General features: G+C 43.3%; 1 protein-coding gene across 3 annotated transcripts in view; it reads left to right on the plus strand.

The window, feature by feature from the left end:
- LOC119483354 (interleukin-1 receptor accessory protein-like 1) overlaps positions 1 to 19,267 on the plus strand; it is a 314,228-nt gene that overhangs the window by 263,856 nt on the left and 31,105 nt on the right. For all 3 annotated transcript variants that reach the window (XM_037761374.1, XM_037761376.1, XM_037761375.1), the window contains one exon: positions 18,172 to 18,304. In XM_037761374.1, coding sequence (XP_037617302.1) covers positions 18,172 to 18,304 — 133 coding nt within the window. The remainder of the gene's footprint in view (positions 1 to 18,171; positions 18,305 to 19,267) is intronic.

Here is a 19,267-nt window from a genome sequence, read left to right on the forward strand (position 1 = left end):
TAAGACGCGCCACTTCCGTAGTTATTTTAACCCAAACATTGATTTATTTGTCACGTAACTTCCGTACTTAAGTAACGCCACTTCCGCAGTTATTTTAACCCAAAACTTAACATATTTGTCACATAACTTCCGCACTTAATTAACGCCACTTCCGCAGTTATTTTAACCCAAACATTGACTTATTTATTGCATATCTTCCGAACTTAAGTAACGCCACTTCCGTCGTTATTTTAACCCAAACGTTGACTTATTTGTCACGTAACTTCCGCGGTCAAGTTACGCAATTTCTGGTGTTATTTTAACCGAAACCACGATCTATTCCTAAACCTAACTAAGTTGTTTTGTTGCCTAAACTTAACCAAGTTGTTTCCTGTGAAGACGGAAGTTTATTTTGAAAAAACTGCCTGCATGTAACAAACGGAAATTGCCACGTGTTGCTGGAAATGCGTAGGCAAATGCGTAGGCTATTTTTTCATAAGATATCATACGAACCGTTGTATTAGGATACGTTGATACACTGTATGCATCCGGGATGACTCATACAACTTACTTAACAGTAAATAAACCAATATAACCTCATATCTTTAGAGTTACATATGAAGTCAGCAAAGATGTTGTAGTTTCTGAATGTCTGTAAATACATGATCCACCTAAAACTGTCATGTATAGCCTTCGCCGTCTTTCTATCTGCACTTACTCATACTGACTCCAACTCAGGATCAGAACCCAAAGCCGCTGTTGATTGAAACTCAGCGGTGCTATAAGCTGCGGCTCCTCTTCCTCCCACCTTCACTCCCACTTGCCTTGGCACAGCTCCTGCACAGTATCCCCGCAGTTCTGTCGAGTCTCTCGGCTTCCTCGCAGTCCTTCCTCACGGTGTAGCTCTCCTTCGTAATAAGAAGCGAACGCAGGGGGGTTTTAGCGTTTGTTTTTTTTGTCAAATATGAAATGTTGTTTATCTCCTGGTCTAATGAGACACGAGGAGGCCTGGGATAGCTGCTTATCTTCTGCCTCAGCAATCAGAATGAAGATGCTGCACATGTACTCTGTCTTTGCACGTAGCTAATCATTCGCCGCACTCAGAGTTTGATTTGCTTTGCTATGAATGAAACAAACTTCATTTCAAGGGGCTCAGCGAGATACAATGTTTAGTGATTAAGCTCCAGCATGCGTCTCAATCTGAAACTATTGACTTTCCTTCAGTATGTTTAAGCGAGTCAGCACGTCCTGAATATTATTTCAGAAACATTCACACCTGGTTGCCCTGCTGCCAATCAGCGGCTTTTTGACCATGATGCTTTGCAATTAGCTGTGAGAGTTATGCTGTCAGTGGTCTTCTTATTCATATTTGGCATCGCTCACCTCTTTATCCTTTACATACTAAACAGCAGAGAGCCTGTGGGCCTGGACGCAGACTGTGTGTGACTGCGAGAGGAAGATAGACAACATGCGCTTAGGTGCATGTATAGCATGTTGCCGGGGGGATGCTTTGATGTGTGCATGCATCCCAAGGGGGGATATGGGTCGGTGCAGATACGGTTGGTGCATACGAACACACACAGAAACCAGGCGATGCTGTGTGGCCAAGAAACAAAGCATTTTGACCACGAGTCACCCTGCTAGAATGTCCTTAAGCGAGAAACTTACACCCTGTATTTGACCTTTTTATTCCTTCAAAAACAAGCAAACTGTACAGGGATAGTACAGTATCATATTGTGTTACATAACAACAACACTGACACATTTTTCCTGTAAGTTGAATCACCACCCAGCTCATGTGTGAGGGTGAAAGAAAAAAAAAAAACAAGACGTTCTGTAGCCTGTCATATTAAAGCAGCCAGCAGCAAATTGCACATCCAGGCTAATAAAAGCGACAGGGAAATTGCTGCCAGCAGATTTCCTCCAAATCTCCCCAGTAATTCCCCATGAGCTCTGGCATTACTGCCTCACTACCCAGCCTCAGATTAACCCCCCCACCACCGGCTTCGCAGCAATGCAGCTCAGGCCTTCACCATGCTAGTTTAGCCTCTCCATTTCAATGCTTCGACATTGTCCTTTTCATATCTTCGAAAGGTGCCTCTTCTTCTCAAAGGCAGTTTATTAGCTAGTGGCAGTGTGTGGTCACAGTCCAGTACCAGTATTGTGACATATTGGTTGTTGACGGGGTTGTTTCTTTCTATTAACATCATTATTATAATTCTAAAAAAAGAAGAAAAAAGGTTCTTTTTTTTTTGCATTTGTTTACCTTAATACTAATTTGCTTTAATCTGCTAATTTAAGCAAGATAAATGCACCCTTCACATGCAATTAGTGCTGAAACAATTTGTGGATTAATCAGTTAGTCAATTGTCTGGTGATGAATCAACAACAATTTTGAAAATTGATTGTTTAAAGTTAATTATGAATAAAAAAATCGCAAACATTCGCTGGTTCCATGCAGCTTCACAATGCACTTTTTTCTGTTTTATAGCATTGTAAACTGACTATAATTGGTGCATCCGATTCGACTGTTATCAGGCCATTAAATAGGCGTTATCGGTCGCTATAAGCCTCATAGATATGGGTAAGTAGAGCCCTACCACACCTACTGCATGGTAAAAGTGAAAGTAAAACGTTCTAACACGTTGTAAAACTTTCTGACATATTTTCCAGACTAAACAATTTAACAAAAATCAAATCTACACATTAAATGACGAAGAAAATAAGCTCCTAAATGTGATCAACCCCTGAAGATGTGTTTCACGAACAAGGTGACTCATACCTATCCTGCTCCATTTTCTAAAAAATCCCCACCGAGCAGCCGCTAGAGCAGCTGTACCCACTTGCTTTCCTCTACCTCATCTCTGTCTCTACTCCACTCCCGCAACCTTCGGGTCAATCGGCCCTGCTGCGCTTCACCTCTGCAAACGGTTGACCTAGACCCGGCGTCCGGGCCCCGCACCGAGCCGATCGGCATTCGGAACAGCGTCTCGCCCGTTGGTGCCCAGCACCGATTCCAAATAAGCTCTCTGTATCCCATGATGCAGTGCGCGTCAGTGTTACTACACAGCAACTGATATTAGAGGTCCTGTATTAGGCCAGTTTAGGAAGCCTAAGCTGTGTTTTATGGATTCTCTCTCTTCTCTCGCTCAGGCTATCTCTCTCTCTCTCTATCCCTATTGATCTACTGCTTTAACTCAGTCTCTCTCACTCTCTCTCTCTTTCTCTTGCTCCATCCCTCCTCCTTTCACTTCTCTTTTAGAGGCAGAAAGGCTTTTTTTATCAGCCACACTGGCTCTGGGGATGGCAAATCGGTCGGTCAGTCCACACCTTTGGTTCGAACTAAAAAATCCCCAAAAATAATGGATTGGTTGCCATGAAATTTTGTACAGACATTCACTCAGTGTCCAGAGGATTAAATCTGATGACTTGACTGATCCCTGACTTCCCATCTAGTAACACCAGCAGGTCAAAATTTTGTTTTTTTTGATAATCCCGTGATTGATGAACCCTAATAACGTTTATGTTTAGTGCTAATCAGCAATATATTAACACATTTAATAAAGATGGTTAACATGGTAAACATTACACCTGCTGAACATCAGCATGTAAGCATTGTGAGCATGCTGACGTTAGCATTTAGCTCCGAGGTGCCTAACGTACAGCCTTACAGAGCCTTCTAGTGGCCTTCTATTTTTTGTGAAAACATTTTATTGATTTTTAAATATAGGCATTGCAAATTATTAACAAAAAAAGTTACATAATTAAAAAAAAAAAACGTATTAATAAAATAATATTTATTTTAAAGTATTATTAATATCAGATATATTTTTTATTTTATTTTTTAATCAAGGCTGTACAGTGTATACTTATTCTACGAGGGCTCCGTTACAGCGCTGCAAAATAATATTTGTTTTTAATTAAAGAAAAAAAAACTGCTGGAATGAAATAAACCTGCAATAAGCAGCTCTGTTGTTGTTAAAATAATCAGTATAATATAATATTAATATCACATTTCCTAATGATAAACTGAGTTTAAAAAATGCAATGGATTATTTCTCAAATTAATGGTCATATTAAATAGGTTATGTATTTATTCATATGACTATTTCATCATGTCTTAATTATTTAATATTAAAAATGTCCACCTATAAGCACAGAGGTGACCAAGATGAAAATAAAATGCAAGAGTGGTGCCCAGAAATGGTAAAATAAACAATAAACAGGAGCATGTACTGCCAGGTTTCCTAAAATACCATCCGTGTTTTGTCCTGTCAGAGTTGACAGTTAACTATCTAACATTATTAGCCACGGGTAGAAGATTAAATGACACGGAGATACGTGTCCGTGTCTTTTTCCGGCTAGTATAAAGCATAGAATATGGTGAGGAGCATGCATGAGAGTGCATCTGATTCAGACTCTCAGGTCATCAGGAAGTGAAATATTGTGGCAGCAGCCAGTCAGAAGCATCACTCCGAGTTGTTTACCTGCAGAGAGAGAAGCAGGGTGAAGGAGGCGCAACAGGCGGGATTGACTGAGAGACAAGCGAAGGGAAAGAAGGAGAGAGTAGGTAGTGTAATTTGATCGGTGCATGCTGGGAACTCATCAGTATGCTGCTCGTGTACTCCCCCCCCCCCCCCCCCCCCCGTGTGCTACATACGCACATGGATGGCAGTCTGGATTGACAAATAACAGACTAATGTAATCATGTAAACACTCCATCACTCTTCGTGTCCCACCGATTCAGTGTTATATACACAAACACAAACACACTTTTGTCACTCCGAACACTGACCTGAGTTATTCCCAGATCCTCACGTCTACTTGTTACTTATTTTTAGGGGCTAAACATCGATCATTTTCAGTGCAGAGCTAAACGTGTCTTCAGCATCAAGTAGAAAAAGTTGGCATACATTGTTTCCTTCAGGAAATCAGAAACTTGTTTAACTTTAGATAGTATTTTATTCTGGCAAAGTTCAGTTTTGGCACTACAAGATGTTTCTGAAAACATTTTAGGCAAGAAATAGGCATTACAGTAACAGAATATTGATTAATATTTGATCAGCGCGGCCTAGTTTGATCGGCGTTTGCGAGTGATTGACAGCTGCTGTGCCGAAATATCTGTCTTTTATCCCCTAGTATGGACCAAGCTCCAAAAATGTCCTACAATTCTAATACTGCAACACAAGAACATCTTTTGTGAGACCCTCTCTGTCTGGTAAACACCCGTTTCTCAAACCTGCAACACTGGCTGTCTGTTAAGAGTTTGACATTTCCAAGCCCGACTCCGATGACATCACTATGACATCGTCATTTTATGGCTTGTATACTGACTTTTATGCGTAAAATTTGGCGCAGTACCCCTTTAAGTCTAGCATTATACACCTTCAGTCACACATTTTCACTCTTTTCATTTTGCCCCCACAGCCTGATGTGAACTGATTACATGAGCTCCAACAGAGCATCTGCTGCATTGTATTATTTCACATTTTATTGGAAAATCATGCTGATTTCAGTATTTGTGATATTCCGCGGATTATCGCCAAGCGCCGATCACACGGCGGATTTCGGGAGCGCCGCTAAAGTCTCCACAGTAGAGAAAGCTACTCATCGTAACAGTGGATGAAGCGAATAAGCCCCCAAAAGCTCCCAATGTGCCTGCTGGTTTACAGATTATAACAGATGTTTGTCAGGCTGTTTTTGGTGGCGGCGGCTGCGAGCAGTGATAAAGGGGGTTTCTGGTGATGGATGTGGATCACGTCGTGTTGTTGGTTAAAAACTGTTAAATAAATTTTGGGCACTGCAGGGAGGCTTTTCCTGCCATTATCATTATTCTGCTTCTCATAGCTGATATCAATGAAAGGTCACGTGACTGTGTGCTACACCACGTGTGTTTTTCTCATTCATCATACATGCCCAAATTTGCATTTTTGTCATATTTACAGCATGAAATATGGATGTATACTGATTCTCAGCCCCCCACTGTTGCATTCAGGGAACATTCATGATTGACAGATCAGCACTCGCGCTCTCAAATTTATGCACACACCATGATACCCCCGTCTTTAAAATGTTTTCCGGCATAAGGTCATAATTTACCTCGCCTCCAGTTACTTCCTCCTCTCCCTCCCACCTCTTGATAGCATTGCTTGTAATTTATTGTATTGTTTTTAATTAAATGGATGGCAAGGGGGGGGTTTTAAGTGCCCAGCGGCTCCGAGACGTGCCATTTCTTATCTGAATTCTAAATTCAGCGCACACCTACTGTAAAGCGGGGACTATAAAGCTTGAATAGGTCCCAAACTGCTGCGTTGTGCGTTAGAGGGATTGAACAGTTAGACAAATGTCACCTTTAGAAGAAAAGAGCGGGGGGATAATAAAGCGACGGGGCTGAGGGGAAATGCAAACTTCACAGACGTCGGGACACCGTGGGCTCCGGCAGTCTGGCTTGTGTATTCTCAGTCTGGCGTAGAGGATCAGAGAGGAAGCAGCCTTGGATTACAGAGATGCTCGCCCTGATAAAGCAGAACTTTAAATTAAATGGAGTCACAGAAAGCCCAGTTATGAAACAAGACATTTCATGTTTGGAAAAATGTGTAAAAATCCACCATCTGCGTGCGTAGTTCACATCCCGTCTCTGACCTCTACATCCACTCCTTGCAGCGCAAACCTCGCAAGAGTGCTTAATAAGGGAAATATACTGCAGCGAGGAGTCGTGGGTGGGAATGAGCAAATCAATTTGATTATCCAAGCCGGGATGTATGTCTGAATAATCAGAGGCTGAGCTATGGACTCGGAGGGCTTATTCTGTATGACTGGCGTTAAATGTGATTTCCCCATATATCAGGTCATTGGAGAGTGTACCTCAAAGGTTGTTTGCTCTAGGTAGCCGCTCACGAGACTCCGATTATATGCCGACGACGATCTGACATTCAACAATCGCGGCCCGGTGACCTTCCCGACCTTACAGCGCTGAAATCTTCTTTTGCAAATGCATGATTCAACCGGTCATATTGGCGCCACACGGGGGGAATTCTCGTCCTCTTTTTGGTGGCAGATATTTCGAATCATGACATTTTGTCGTCCCAAGACGATTGTCGTGTCAGTCTCGTGGTATCCAGATGGATACATGGAGGGTTCTGATCATGGCATGTTTATTGAGTCGGAGCTTGGCATCCAAACAGCCCTTTTTGGACATGTGTACATTTATTTACCTCCATATATCCATGTAAATTGGAAGAACATAGATGATACAAATCACTTCAATTATCCTGCCTACGCTGTGCACCACTTGTTCAGACACACACACATAGCTAGACATCTCACACTGTGTTTTCCTGTGAACATGACGGACAGGGAGAAAGCAGCAGGACGCTGTGTAGATGACGCCCGCCCTCACCACAGCTTTAACCTTTCCCTCAGCGTCCTTCCTGCCGAGTCTCTCTCTCTCTCTCTCTCTCTTTCCTCCCGGCACCCTCTGTCACACCGTCCTATTGTTTGTCCCTGTACCTTGATTTGGCGCTCATTATAGGAGCCAGTTTATGCACAAAGCCCTCCCAAGGCATGATGGAGGAGGAAGGCGTGAGGTAGATGAAGACAAAGGAGGAGAAGAAGAATGAACAATGAGAAGATAAACTGTTATTGTTATTGATGTTTGACAACTTAGTCAGCCAGTTAGCATTAGGGACCCCGCGCTTGTTTTTCCTCGCCAAGATTTAGTGTACATTTGGAGCGTTATTTACCCTCCTTATCGACAAGTTGGTATGACATGGTTGGTACCCATGGATTCATTAGGTGTCATATGATGCCAGTATCTAGCTTCAAAACTGAGCCCACTACAATCTCCGAAAGATTGAGTGCGTTAATGCGTTAAAGAAATTAGTGGAAAGCGAATTTGCGTTAATATGTTATTATTGTGGTAACTTTGACAGCCCTAATTATTACCTTATAAAGTTGCCAGGATGAACATGCAGACATGGAGAAACATTAGCATGCACTTGAAGTGGTGTTTTGGGCCACTTGACAAATGTATGTCCAATATTCACTCTCGTTTTAGCTTTTTTTTGGTCTCCACCACCTCCTAAGACAAATATTTCGGGCTTTAGGTCCCTATGTTTGACTTTGTTCACTAACTAGTTATTTTGTCTGCCCACCATTTGGTGCACATTTCACATTATACAGTAATTTGATTCTTTTTAAACATGATATAAATATTAGAAGTGTTTTTAGCAGCCTCGGGCGTTTTTTTGTAATTGTTTTCAATGAGAGTGAAGAGTTTTGCGTGCTGCTTTTGCATTGCTGAACGCCTCAGGTTTTTCTGCTCTATGTGCCTCGCGTTTTTACAGGAGTGCCCTTGAACTGGAAAAAAAAAGTATTGTGGTTACTTTTGCTGGATAACCGGAGCTTTGTGACTTTACCAACCGTAGTTACCATGATCCAAACAGAAAACAGCAGGAGGCAAATTAGTGCGGTACTTGAGATTACGGGTTTTCATTAACTTAAACTGTACTATTAACTATTAGGTCGCATACAGTTCATAGTTTGTGTTAAGCTAATGTTGGCACTCATCCGGTGGTTGCCTAGCAACAATTAAAAAAAAAAAAAAAAAGCAGCAAATGGCAAAAATGATCTTTCTGATCAGGGCCTTAATCAATAATTAAAATACATATTTGCAGCTGCACACCTACTTTAAAATCTATATGAAACCATTTACAAACCTCGAGCTTTCCTGCTGGAAATTCTGATTTGAAGAGCTTGAAGGAAAACCATATTCTTCCCCACCTGTCTGCAACAGGCGATATAATTTCAAGAAAAATGTGATGAAGCCTCGACGTCTCCTATCCACATGTATTTTTGAGAGAACATCTCAGTACATGCGTTCCTACCACCGGGGTGCCACAGTCGCACCATGTAAACCCGCTTCTCTACTTTTCCCACCTTCCCCCTGGAGGAATGTGATGCAATGATTTCCGAAACCCACTAACACCGGCTCCCCCACCTCCTTCTGCAGCTAGATTTGAGGTGATAAGTTACAGCAGCTTTTCCTCCTGCTTCTTCAAACCTCTCCCACTCATTCACTTCACGTCGCCGCCTCGGTTAAGTTGCCGCCCCGGACTTTCCTTTTTCATTCGTCTCACGTGCGCTGCACACATCCAACACTGTGCCTCCTGAAACGCTAGGAAAAGCACCTACAGTCCCGACCACTCTGCTGTGTCCTGTTTTCATTACATGGACTCCCCAGGAGAGGGTATGGATATAGCAGCGCTCCCTCGCTCGCCACTCACCACTCTCCCTGTCTCGTTCTCTCTCTCTCTCTCTCTCTCTCGCTCACTGAGCACAGTAAGCTGTCTTGATCTTGGCTGGTGAGTTTGCTCCACTGGACCATTTAGGGACTAGATTCTTTTCACTGATGGCTTAGGAGAAAAGGACCACTCTGCTGCAATAAGGTGCATCCAATCAATGCTTTGGTGAGCCCTGAACATGTGAACATACAGCATAAGGGACGATGGACAGAGTGATAGATGGTCTGATGCAGTTTTTAATGCTTTGTGCCACTCAATGGAAATCATAAACAATAGTGTTCTTAACAATTTTGGGAAGGTCATTTCCTGTTTCCAACCAGTGGGCAACCTCTGGGTCTGAAAAGTGAAGCCAATGGGGAAGTACTTTAAAGTTGCATTTGTTCCAATAGCCAGCAGAGGGCGACTCCTCTGGTTGCAAAATGAAGTCAATTTGTATAGTAGTCTATGAGAAAATGAGCCTACTTCTCACTTGATTTATTACCTCAGTAAACATTGTAAACATGAGTTTATGGTCTTTATCGCTAGTTTCAAGTCTTCTTCAATACAGCATGATGTTCATTTAGTAAATGATGGTCCCATTTAGAGTCAAATAGACCATAAAGCAGGGGATGCACACACCTTTGTCGCCTAAATATGTCAGCATTTGATTATACTTAGCTTCTCACCCTTTCGTGTCACTTTTGGTTGCAAAAAAAACAAGATTGCGACAGCCAAAAACCAAGATGGTGGCAACCAAAAACTGGTTGCAAAAAACCAAGATGGCGACAGCCAAAATGCCAAACTCTTGGTTTCCAAAACGTATTCCACAAACCAATGGGAGACGTTACAGTGACGACGTCCACTTCTTATAGTCTATGGTTTCAACATGGCAATGCCCCCTTGCTCAAAGCCATGTTTTCCAAAGTTTGCAGTGGAAGAACTTGTACGTTCAACCGGGATGCTGACTATGAGGCTTCGTGCCCGACCTCACTAATGCTTTTTTACGGTTGAATGGGAGCAAAATCCCTGCCGCCAGGTTGCAAGATCTTGTGGAAAGCCTTCCCAGAAGAGTGGAGACTCTGAGGCTTCGTGTTGAACGATAGTTTGCGGCTTTTCACGACCTGCGTGACATGCTAAGATGATTGGGCAGGCGGGTCCTGAGACTTTCAGAATCACGATTGTCAGACATGTCAGAGACGTTGTTTAACTAAGCTAGCGAGGCACCCCTGTGGCTTAGGGGTTAAGACACTGACCGTGAACCACAAGATTCACAGTTTGAGTCCATCTAGGGATCTTTGTTGCATATCGTCACCCATGTCTTCTCACATATTGACAGGCATTTTCATTCCTGATGGCCATGGATCAGGACATTTCCAGAAGGATAATGTGTAGCCTGATCCCACCAAATGTACAACTTCATATCCAGAATGTTTGCCTCTACACCATTAAAAATGTAAGATGAGATTTTTAGGTTCATGTACATGAAGTGGCTCCCATCACTGGGAGTGCATTGACCTGTTTCAGCATGTGTTAGTGTGAGTAGCACGATCCTACACCGCTGTAATTTGTCACGAATGAGCCAGACTGTGGCTAGAAATAGCATTTCATAGATTCAACGGCTGCCATGAATCATAACATTTCATCATCGACAAGCAAATAGCACAAGAGCAGGGCTGGTTGGAGACGTTTTGAGCAGAAAACCTCAATTTTTACAGGAGTAGATTTTGCAGTACATGAAGGCTTGTGCCATGTGGAGGTAGAGAATACTTCAGATCCCCTGGACAATAGTTAAGAAAAGAATTCATTGAAAGCATTGCTGAAGTGGGCCCACGCTGAGCATATAACCACAGGGAGCTTCAGCTAGGAAATGGGACCGTTGGGGGGGTTGGGTACGCTTCAAAGGTGACCCAGCAAGGCCTAAAGGAACCTGCTATTTAGTGCCATCAGTCTCTTTTCTCTCTCTCATTGTGCATCAATCTCTCGCACATTTTCCATTTCCCCCCACCTCGCTGGGCCTCCATCAGTAGCTAAACGACATGGTGCCATTTAGGGGTTCTCTAGACGGCTTTCGTCGTTCTGTGCTAAGCCCACCAGGAGTCCCTCTTCTGCGTGCATAGCCAAGCACCAAAGCCCAGTAAGCGTTCAAGTCCTGTTGGTATCCGATCCACGCCTTTCTCGCTGTGAGGGAAGCTCCTTTAATTCTCAGCTTACAGCAGCATCAGCATTTCAGACTCAAGTTGGGCAAGAAGACTGGGATTTTCTACTTTACTTAACTCTTTCTGCTGTGTCATTGTAAGTGGCAGGTCCATTTTTATGTGTATTTGGATCAGTACTGTTTGGGAAATAGAACTGAACAACAGCAACAACCAATAAAGCCACAGCATATAAAGATTTCACAAAACCATTAGCAAAAAAATAGCATCTGTTTCAAAGTTGACAATGGCAATCGCCATCATCATCTGATGCTTTTTCTAATTGCGGCATAACCTTGTTTCCGCCGTTCAACGTGGCATTTGTCTAATGTTATGTGAAGCACCCTTTAAGTGTTTCATTAATGTCTAATGAGCTTTTCATTAGGAGAATTCAACTGTGACTTGATGATAAGCAACACGAGGTTTAACATTGGTAATGATTCTTCGCCGGATTGGTCCGGCGATATCGGGCCTAAGAACATTGCTTTATGAGAACATCGATGCAAAGAGTGGGTGTTGATCTTTGCAAATGTCATGCTCTGTTCCACAAGGCTCAAATTGGACTTGTAATTCACCCAACCCCCCCGCCCCCGCCCGTTTGCTCCCCGCTGCCCTGTAATATTCAACAGTGCCACCTTATTTAATTTCAACACACGGCGAAAAGTAACACGCAGCAGAGAAAATTGCAATTTCACAACACATCATTGAGCATTTCCTGTTATGATTGCCACATGTTAACATGCTTATAAAAATCAGAAAAACGGTTGTATTGTGTCTCTTGATATTTACCTGCCTTAATTAAGGGGAACGGCGGCAGCAGTTTGCCTACTTAGCGTCAATGAGGTGCAATGCCAAGTATGAATAGCCAGAGATTGACCATACGCCGGCTAAATGAATACTGAACAGTGAATGGCTGCCTTAAAATGCGTGACTGGAGAGGTTCGGGGCTGTGATGAACAAAACAAAGTGAATGCCGAACAGAGAGACAATTAAACTGCCACATCTGGCGGCGCCGATGTGAATGGGTACCCAGCCACTGCAATTACAGGGCCCCATCACTTGTGTAACCCCTTCGCTGCCTGGTTGTTGTGTTGGGGGAAAGATGATGCTCAGTTTTCAGGAATCACTTCATGCTGCCCAGATGCCCCGCTGAATCTGGGAAATCCCCTTTCACCAGTCGACAATCATATTATCCACTGATTCAATTCCTGGGCTTCTTCTCGGTCCAGATCAGTCGCTCGCTATCCCGCTGATCACAAGCTACAGGGCAGTCTTCGAGTCCTTTTATGTAGAGCCCAGACTGTTGCATTAAAGGAAGAACTAATTAGAGAGTGGAGGGAATATCATTTGGAGCTCGGTGATGGGAGAAAATGAGGAGTTTTCCACCAGTGCCAGAAGTTATAGAAATGTTATTCTGACATTTTGGGAAGAGGTTTCGGTTGTGCTTTAAAAGCACAGGCTGTTTATCTTATTCAAAGCAAAAGGCCTTTTACGAGTGAAGAAATGCATTTAACATTTTACCTTATAAAGTGCCTTAGTAAGGTGTTGGGCTACCGTGAGCGTCCAGGACAGCCTCACTTGGCTTAGTTTCCCCAAGTTTCTGGAATTGTAATGGAAGGATGAGCAATTTTGTTCTTCCAACAGATATCCCCTCATTTGGTTTTCTTGATGATGATGGTGGTGTAGAGCACATATCTCCAAAGTCTCTCCAAAGTCTTCTATAGGTGTACAGTTGGGTTAAGATTTGGTCACTGTGAAGGCCTAAGCATATCTCAATCATTTGGTATGATTGAAAGCTCCAGAAAAGCTACTAAGTGGGCATTGTGGTGAGATTGTTTCTGTCTGTTTCTGCGACCGCCCCCCTTGGTGTCCACATGGTAAAGAAAATGCAGCAAAAGTGCCCTCTTGGATGCCTTTATGGTAGATAAAACATGATGAAGTGCCCTTTAGGGTGCCCTTAAATGGGGGAAACATGATAAAGCACCCTTTAGGTTGGCCTTGCAGTGGAAAAAAACATGATAAAGTGCCCTTTAGGGTGTCCTTAAATGGAGAAAACATGATAAAGTGCCATTTAAGATGCCCTTAAATAGAGAAAACATGATAATATGCCTTCTATGGTGCCCTTAAATGGAGAAAAAGTGATAATATGCCTTCTAAGGCGTCCTTCCAGTAGAAAACGGGATGAAATACCCTCCAGGGTGGCCTTAAAATTGTAAAACAGCATGATGCAGTGCCACATAGGCTGCCCTACATGCTAGAAAACGTTCTGCGCGCTGTAACCCACCGCATGCAGCTGGTGCCCTTTTTATTTTGTTCGCCCCTGCCCCTCAGACAGCCTGAGTCCGCCACTGCTTAACAGTGTCTTTAGATTTCTTTGTGTTCGTTTTACACCGTCTTCCCGGCTGCCATTGGGCCTCCAATAATATCAATATAGTTTAAAAACTTGCAGAGAACTCAAACTTTGCTTGCAAGAATACCAGTAATTTGAAAAGTGTGCCGCTCCTGTGCAGCATTTGTCTTTAAATTGCCAGCTCGCAGATTGCTTCCCATCTCACCGAAAACATTAAACAGGAAGCTATTTGTGTCCTCATTGCTGTTAAGATTGCAAAGGCCCTCTCCACAAAAAAAAAAGAACACTGATAAAGCTTTCCCTCTGTGAAGTAGTGTTCCTGCTAGCTACAGGGCTTAATTTATTCAAGGTTGTTAAGAGAAGAAGAACAAGAAAAAAAGAGAAAGGCCTCCCTACTCAAGTGCTGGATTGTTTGGATCTGAATGAGGAAACGCTGGTAGATTAACTCGACATGGATGGTGCGCTCTCTGCATGTGGATGTACTGATCTGTAATCTGTGTCATCTCCAGCGCACACAAGGGCGATGCGATGCTCCATTCACTCCGCGTTGGAAGTCCTTTCAATCCTCCACGAAGAACGGTTCGCTCTCCCGTGTGTGTGATTCCTCTGTCTCACATCCACGCCGACACGCACACATGCCCTCTCCGAGCCAATACGTGTCACACACACACACGCACACGCCGGCTCCTCTCTGACCCTGTTTCCCCGGTTGTTTCACAGCATCCGGTCTGTGTGCTTAGCCGCGGGAATCTTTGCTGACGTCTCCGTCCTGCAGCCGGAGAGAGAGAGATGCTCTAGAGGCGAGGGGGGAGATAAGAGAGAGGAGACAATCGCATTAAGACTCACTTTACCAAGACCAGAGGTCGGGATTTGAATGTTGTGCACTTAAAAAAACAAAAACTCTGCATGGCTGTTCGGTGAGCACAGAAGCTCCTCAAATTAACCGTCGTTAAGGGAGCAACACGCAGCCGTGTGCACCAAGGAATAAGTCTCGGAGAGTGACACCGCGGCTGTTGTCGGCGCAGCAGTGGAGCTGTCAGCGCCTACAACGCGACACGCTGTTCGGAATCCGCGGGTTGAAGCCTCTTGACATCAAAGGTGGCGCACAAAAAAGGAGCCGTGTTTCCTTTTACTGTTCCCTACACCTGTCAAGACGGTGTGTGTTTTTTTTCGTTGTTGTTTCATGTGCTCCTCCTGCACAACCGGCCTCTCTTGCTTTGCAGCACCACAGAGACCCCTTGTGGATGTGGGGAGTATAGCAATATGTGTGTGTGTGGTCCAGGACTCTCTTTCTTTCTCACACACACAGTCCTTGATTCTGTGGACAGTATTTTTGTTGAGCCGTGAGACGAATCCAACTCGGGGCCCTTTTTTTTTTTTGAATCTCCACACCAGATTTTTAAAGCTTTAGCTATCATCTGAGCGAGCCGCACTACACTAGAGGGCCAAATTAGAGCAGGCCTTGGTGAAATAAAATCCCTATTATCTTTGAACTAGCAAGTACCCAATTATACGCCACAGTTATCTCCCATCTCACAGACTTCTGAGTCCTCGCCACAGGGCCAATGAGCAAGGAGTGCTAATGAAGAGATGCTGAATCACCTTTTTGCCTTCCCGGACGCCCCGACTGGTGGAGCCCCCCTCTTGATCATCGGCGGGGTTTTTTTATGGATCAGAGTCATTCCCAGGCTTTGATGATGCGGCTCTTTTTCTTCCTGTCGCATCACAGGCCACACACTCGTGGATGCGCCGACGGGCTGCGGCGCGCGTGTGATAAAAGAAGGAGAGGTCCCTAATCCGAGGCGGAGAGAGAAGACGGGTTTTTAAAAAGGGGGTTTATCTGTCTCCAGTCAGATAGGATGTGTGTTCGAAATGAGCCGAGCGGAGAGAAGAGCTCCTGCCGGTGTGAAGGCGGCGGCGGCGGAGGGGGGTGTTGTCTGTTGATGTGTGTTTTCTGTGCACCTCTCTGTTCTCATGGTCTTCATCATCCCAGGAAGCCTATCTGTACATCACACTGCCTGCTAGAACAGAAAAATGACCTCAAATGTCTTGATAAGTGTCTTTTGCCTTTCTCTTCCATTTTTCAGTGCTCCTCTAGTCTTGTATTTTCTGAACTGAAGTTCCTTTTAGTGTTTCAACTGCCTCAAATACCATAACCTATAGCCACAACACAAGCTCCCAAGAATTGACATTTTAGGACATTTAAGCTGTACTTTTCAGTGCTTAAGCGTGAAGTATATGGGTGACATTCAAACTTTAAAGCTGCACTAATCACCAAGTTCACATGGATCAAATGACTGATGTGAAAGGGTCCACTTGTAATGAGGAACCACAGAGAGTTATCACCAGACTCTGCAGTCCCCCTCAGCGACAGAGCCCTTTAGTGTCTTTCAGCTCATTGTTTTGGTTTTACGGTCTACAACTTAAAGAGGACCTACTGTGCTTTTTTCCCTTTCCTTTAGTGTGTTATATAGTTTTTTGTGCATGCATTTAAGTCCAGCCTTTTCTTTTGTAACGTGGTGATGTCACCAAGTAACACATTTACATAATACCTCCCTAGTGGCTAGTTTGGCTCGCCCTCAAACAAAGTTAGAGCGTAGCTGCGGAGTCCGAAGAGTTTGCTTTGGTTGACCAATCACAACAGAGTGAACCTGCTAACCAATCAGAGCAGACTGGGATTTTTTCGGGGGGGGGGGGGGGGGGTTCTTAAAGAGACAGGCGCTAAAACGGAGCGTTTAAGACATATACACATATGAGAAAACATTAAAGCATGTAAACATGTTCTAATAGAAACCCAAAATACAAGTATGCACCTGAAAATGAGCACAATAGGTCCTCTTGAGTTCATGAAACAATGCGTGGTTCTCACAGGACAGCGATGCTACAAACATATGATGATCTTATAGAATATGATGCATTGCTGTAGATTAAAATACCCAACAATATATAAAGGAGTTAAAATGAGCACAACCTTAAACATCTACAGCAGTAAAATTCAATATACACATTAATGCAGCAGTAATATTAATAAAAAAAAAATCATATATAGTAAAAACTGACTATAATAAGGGTTTTCAGTCCAAAATGGCTGTTGTCAAAAAATCCCCGAAGTTTCGTCTCTTTGCTTCTATACTCTTTGATTTTACTGCACAATGACTAGAACTTACTTACTTTAAGTACATTTTAGTAATAATACGTTTACTTAAGTAAGGTTTTGAATGCAGGAACTTAACTTTTGGTGGCATATTTTCACAGTGTGGTATTAGTATTAACAGGCTCTTTAACAGCATTTGAAAAACAATGGAATTATTGGAATAAATTGCATTGCTGGCCTCTGTTGGCAGTGCATTAACACCCTTTATTTTCTCATCACAAACACACTGAAAGCTACGTGACACCAATAGCATCTGTCTAGTTTGTGGAATGATGGTTAAATCTAGTTCAATGGACCCACAAGGACGAACAGCATCCCCTCATTGACACAAGAATACAAGTATAATTGAGTCGATAATGTACGATATGAACACCTGCTTACTGTGAGTAGAAAAGGGGAGTTTTACATGTGAATCCATTAATAGTGCAAATCACTGCCCTTAAAAGCTGCGCCGCACTTTCGTGTTTAAAAGTACTTCCTGCAGAACACAGCGTTAGAAAATTTAAATGTCTGACAGAGGCTGCTGAAGAGCTTTTATGAAGGTACAGCGGCGCTGCGGAGTTGCCGCAAAAAAAAAGGGTACAAGAGAGTGTTTTAAAGTTTAAGAGGCCGTCTGGGAATTTAAAAAGGGTCTGGGATGGTGTAAGATGGCACCTCTGGAGAGCGAAAGATAATCAAGGACGCTGCTGTGGAGCTTTTGAAAGGAAAGAGAATGGGTTGGATAACAGGAAGCACATCTAGCTGTTCGGGGCTGGTGCTCATTGATGCAGCATCAGATATGTTTTCCTTGAGAGTTTACTTGTATTGATGCTGGGAAAAACAATTGGTGCATCACAGGGCTGGTGTGTGTTGCCCTTTAGAATCAACGTTTTGGGGGGAAATTAAAAAAAAAATGGGTTCGATGTTGGTCGTCATTTAGTAGCTGGAAATGATGTTTAATCATTTTAATAGAAAACGGATGGTAGCGGCATCTGTTTTGGTGCACCGTTACTGTTTTATGGTTCCCCCTGCTGATTTTTTTATAATCACAATTGGAAGAAAGTTCCAGCACTCTGTATGAACACACTTTTGCACAGTACCTGTTGTGCAAAAGATGTATTGTTGTCGGTGTATTTTGTCTGTGAAAACTGAATATACAGTATAGCCTCATACGCTCACCAGACATGCAGGTTCATGCAGGTGTTGCTTCATACCCCGTCTCTTGTCTCCCAACAGGAAGTCCTGTCAACCTGACGTGCCGAGCATTCTTCGGATACAGCGGAGACGTCAGTCCACTCATCTACTGGATGAAGGGGGATAGGTTCATCGAGGATCTGGACGAGGAGCGGGTCCAGGAGACGGACATCAAGTAAGATATCAACAGAGATTTTGAGTGCAAATTGCTATTAACAGTTAGGAATTAACTCACAAAGCTAAAGCTCTCTCTAAATGTTGTGGAATTAACAAAATAAATAGACACCAAATAAAACTTTTAGATCATTATATCCTCTGAATGATCATATTTTCCATCCCAGTTAATATTACAACGGAGCTTGCGCAACCTATCATAACAAATTCATGAGGTACAGTTAATCTCTTCAAAAGCACCCTGAGGCTGAACTGGTAAACACCTATTTAAACCCAGTTACCACAACTGTGGGACCACACATCAACACGCGGAACAATAAAAGGAACCATTCCACGACCGAGCTATCGTTTAAATGATGCCCATGAATGTTTTATGCGGCTGTTTAATAATGGAGATAGCTATGCATTCTTTATCATGCACAATATATATGCACGGTTCAGGTATTGCTCCATCGGAGATGACTTTGCACTGAAATAGGCATTAATAGCGGAGCAGCACAACAGATGGAAACTCCAATTAAACGTCTGTGTTTCCATTTGGGTGACCTCCATCTTTTGGCTCACGCTCATATCAGGAAACAGAGGTCTGTTTACGCCAAAGTCAGGTGAAAAGCTGGCGGCCAGACACACGTACCGCCTGAAGCTGGTTGAACATCCAGCGTTGCCATCTAATTGGAGCTCTCCTTGCTTTTAGGCTATGATGCATTCAAGTCATATGGGAAAAAGTTTATTTCTTGAAAATGTTGCTCTCTTTAGGTTGTATATAGAACATTGGATCTCCTGCTATGGCAGCACATTTGTTATGTAAAGATAGAGAGGAGTAATGTGTACCTGAGCAGAGAATGAAGTCGCTTTCCCTCTGTGTTGTAATCCGAGCTTGTCCGTGCTTTGTTGACATCGCCGGGCCGGCCGTGCATGCTTTTTCGTGCATTTGAGCGTGCCCCACTGGCTGATAACGCCGTAC

Source organism: Sebastes umbrosus, chromosome 24 (genome assembly GCF_015220745.1).
Source record: "Sebastes umbrosus isolate fSebUmb1 chromosome 24, fSebUmb1.pri, whole genome shotgun sequence".
NCBI classification, from domain to species: domain Eukaryota; kingdom Metazoa; phylum Chordata; class Actinopteri; order Perciformes; family Sebastidae; genus Sebastes; species Sebastes umbrosus.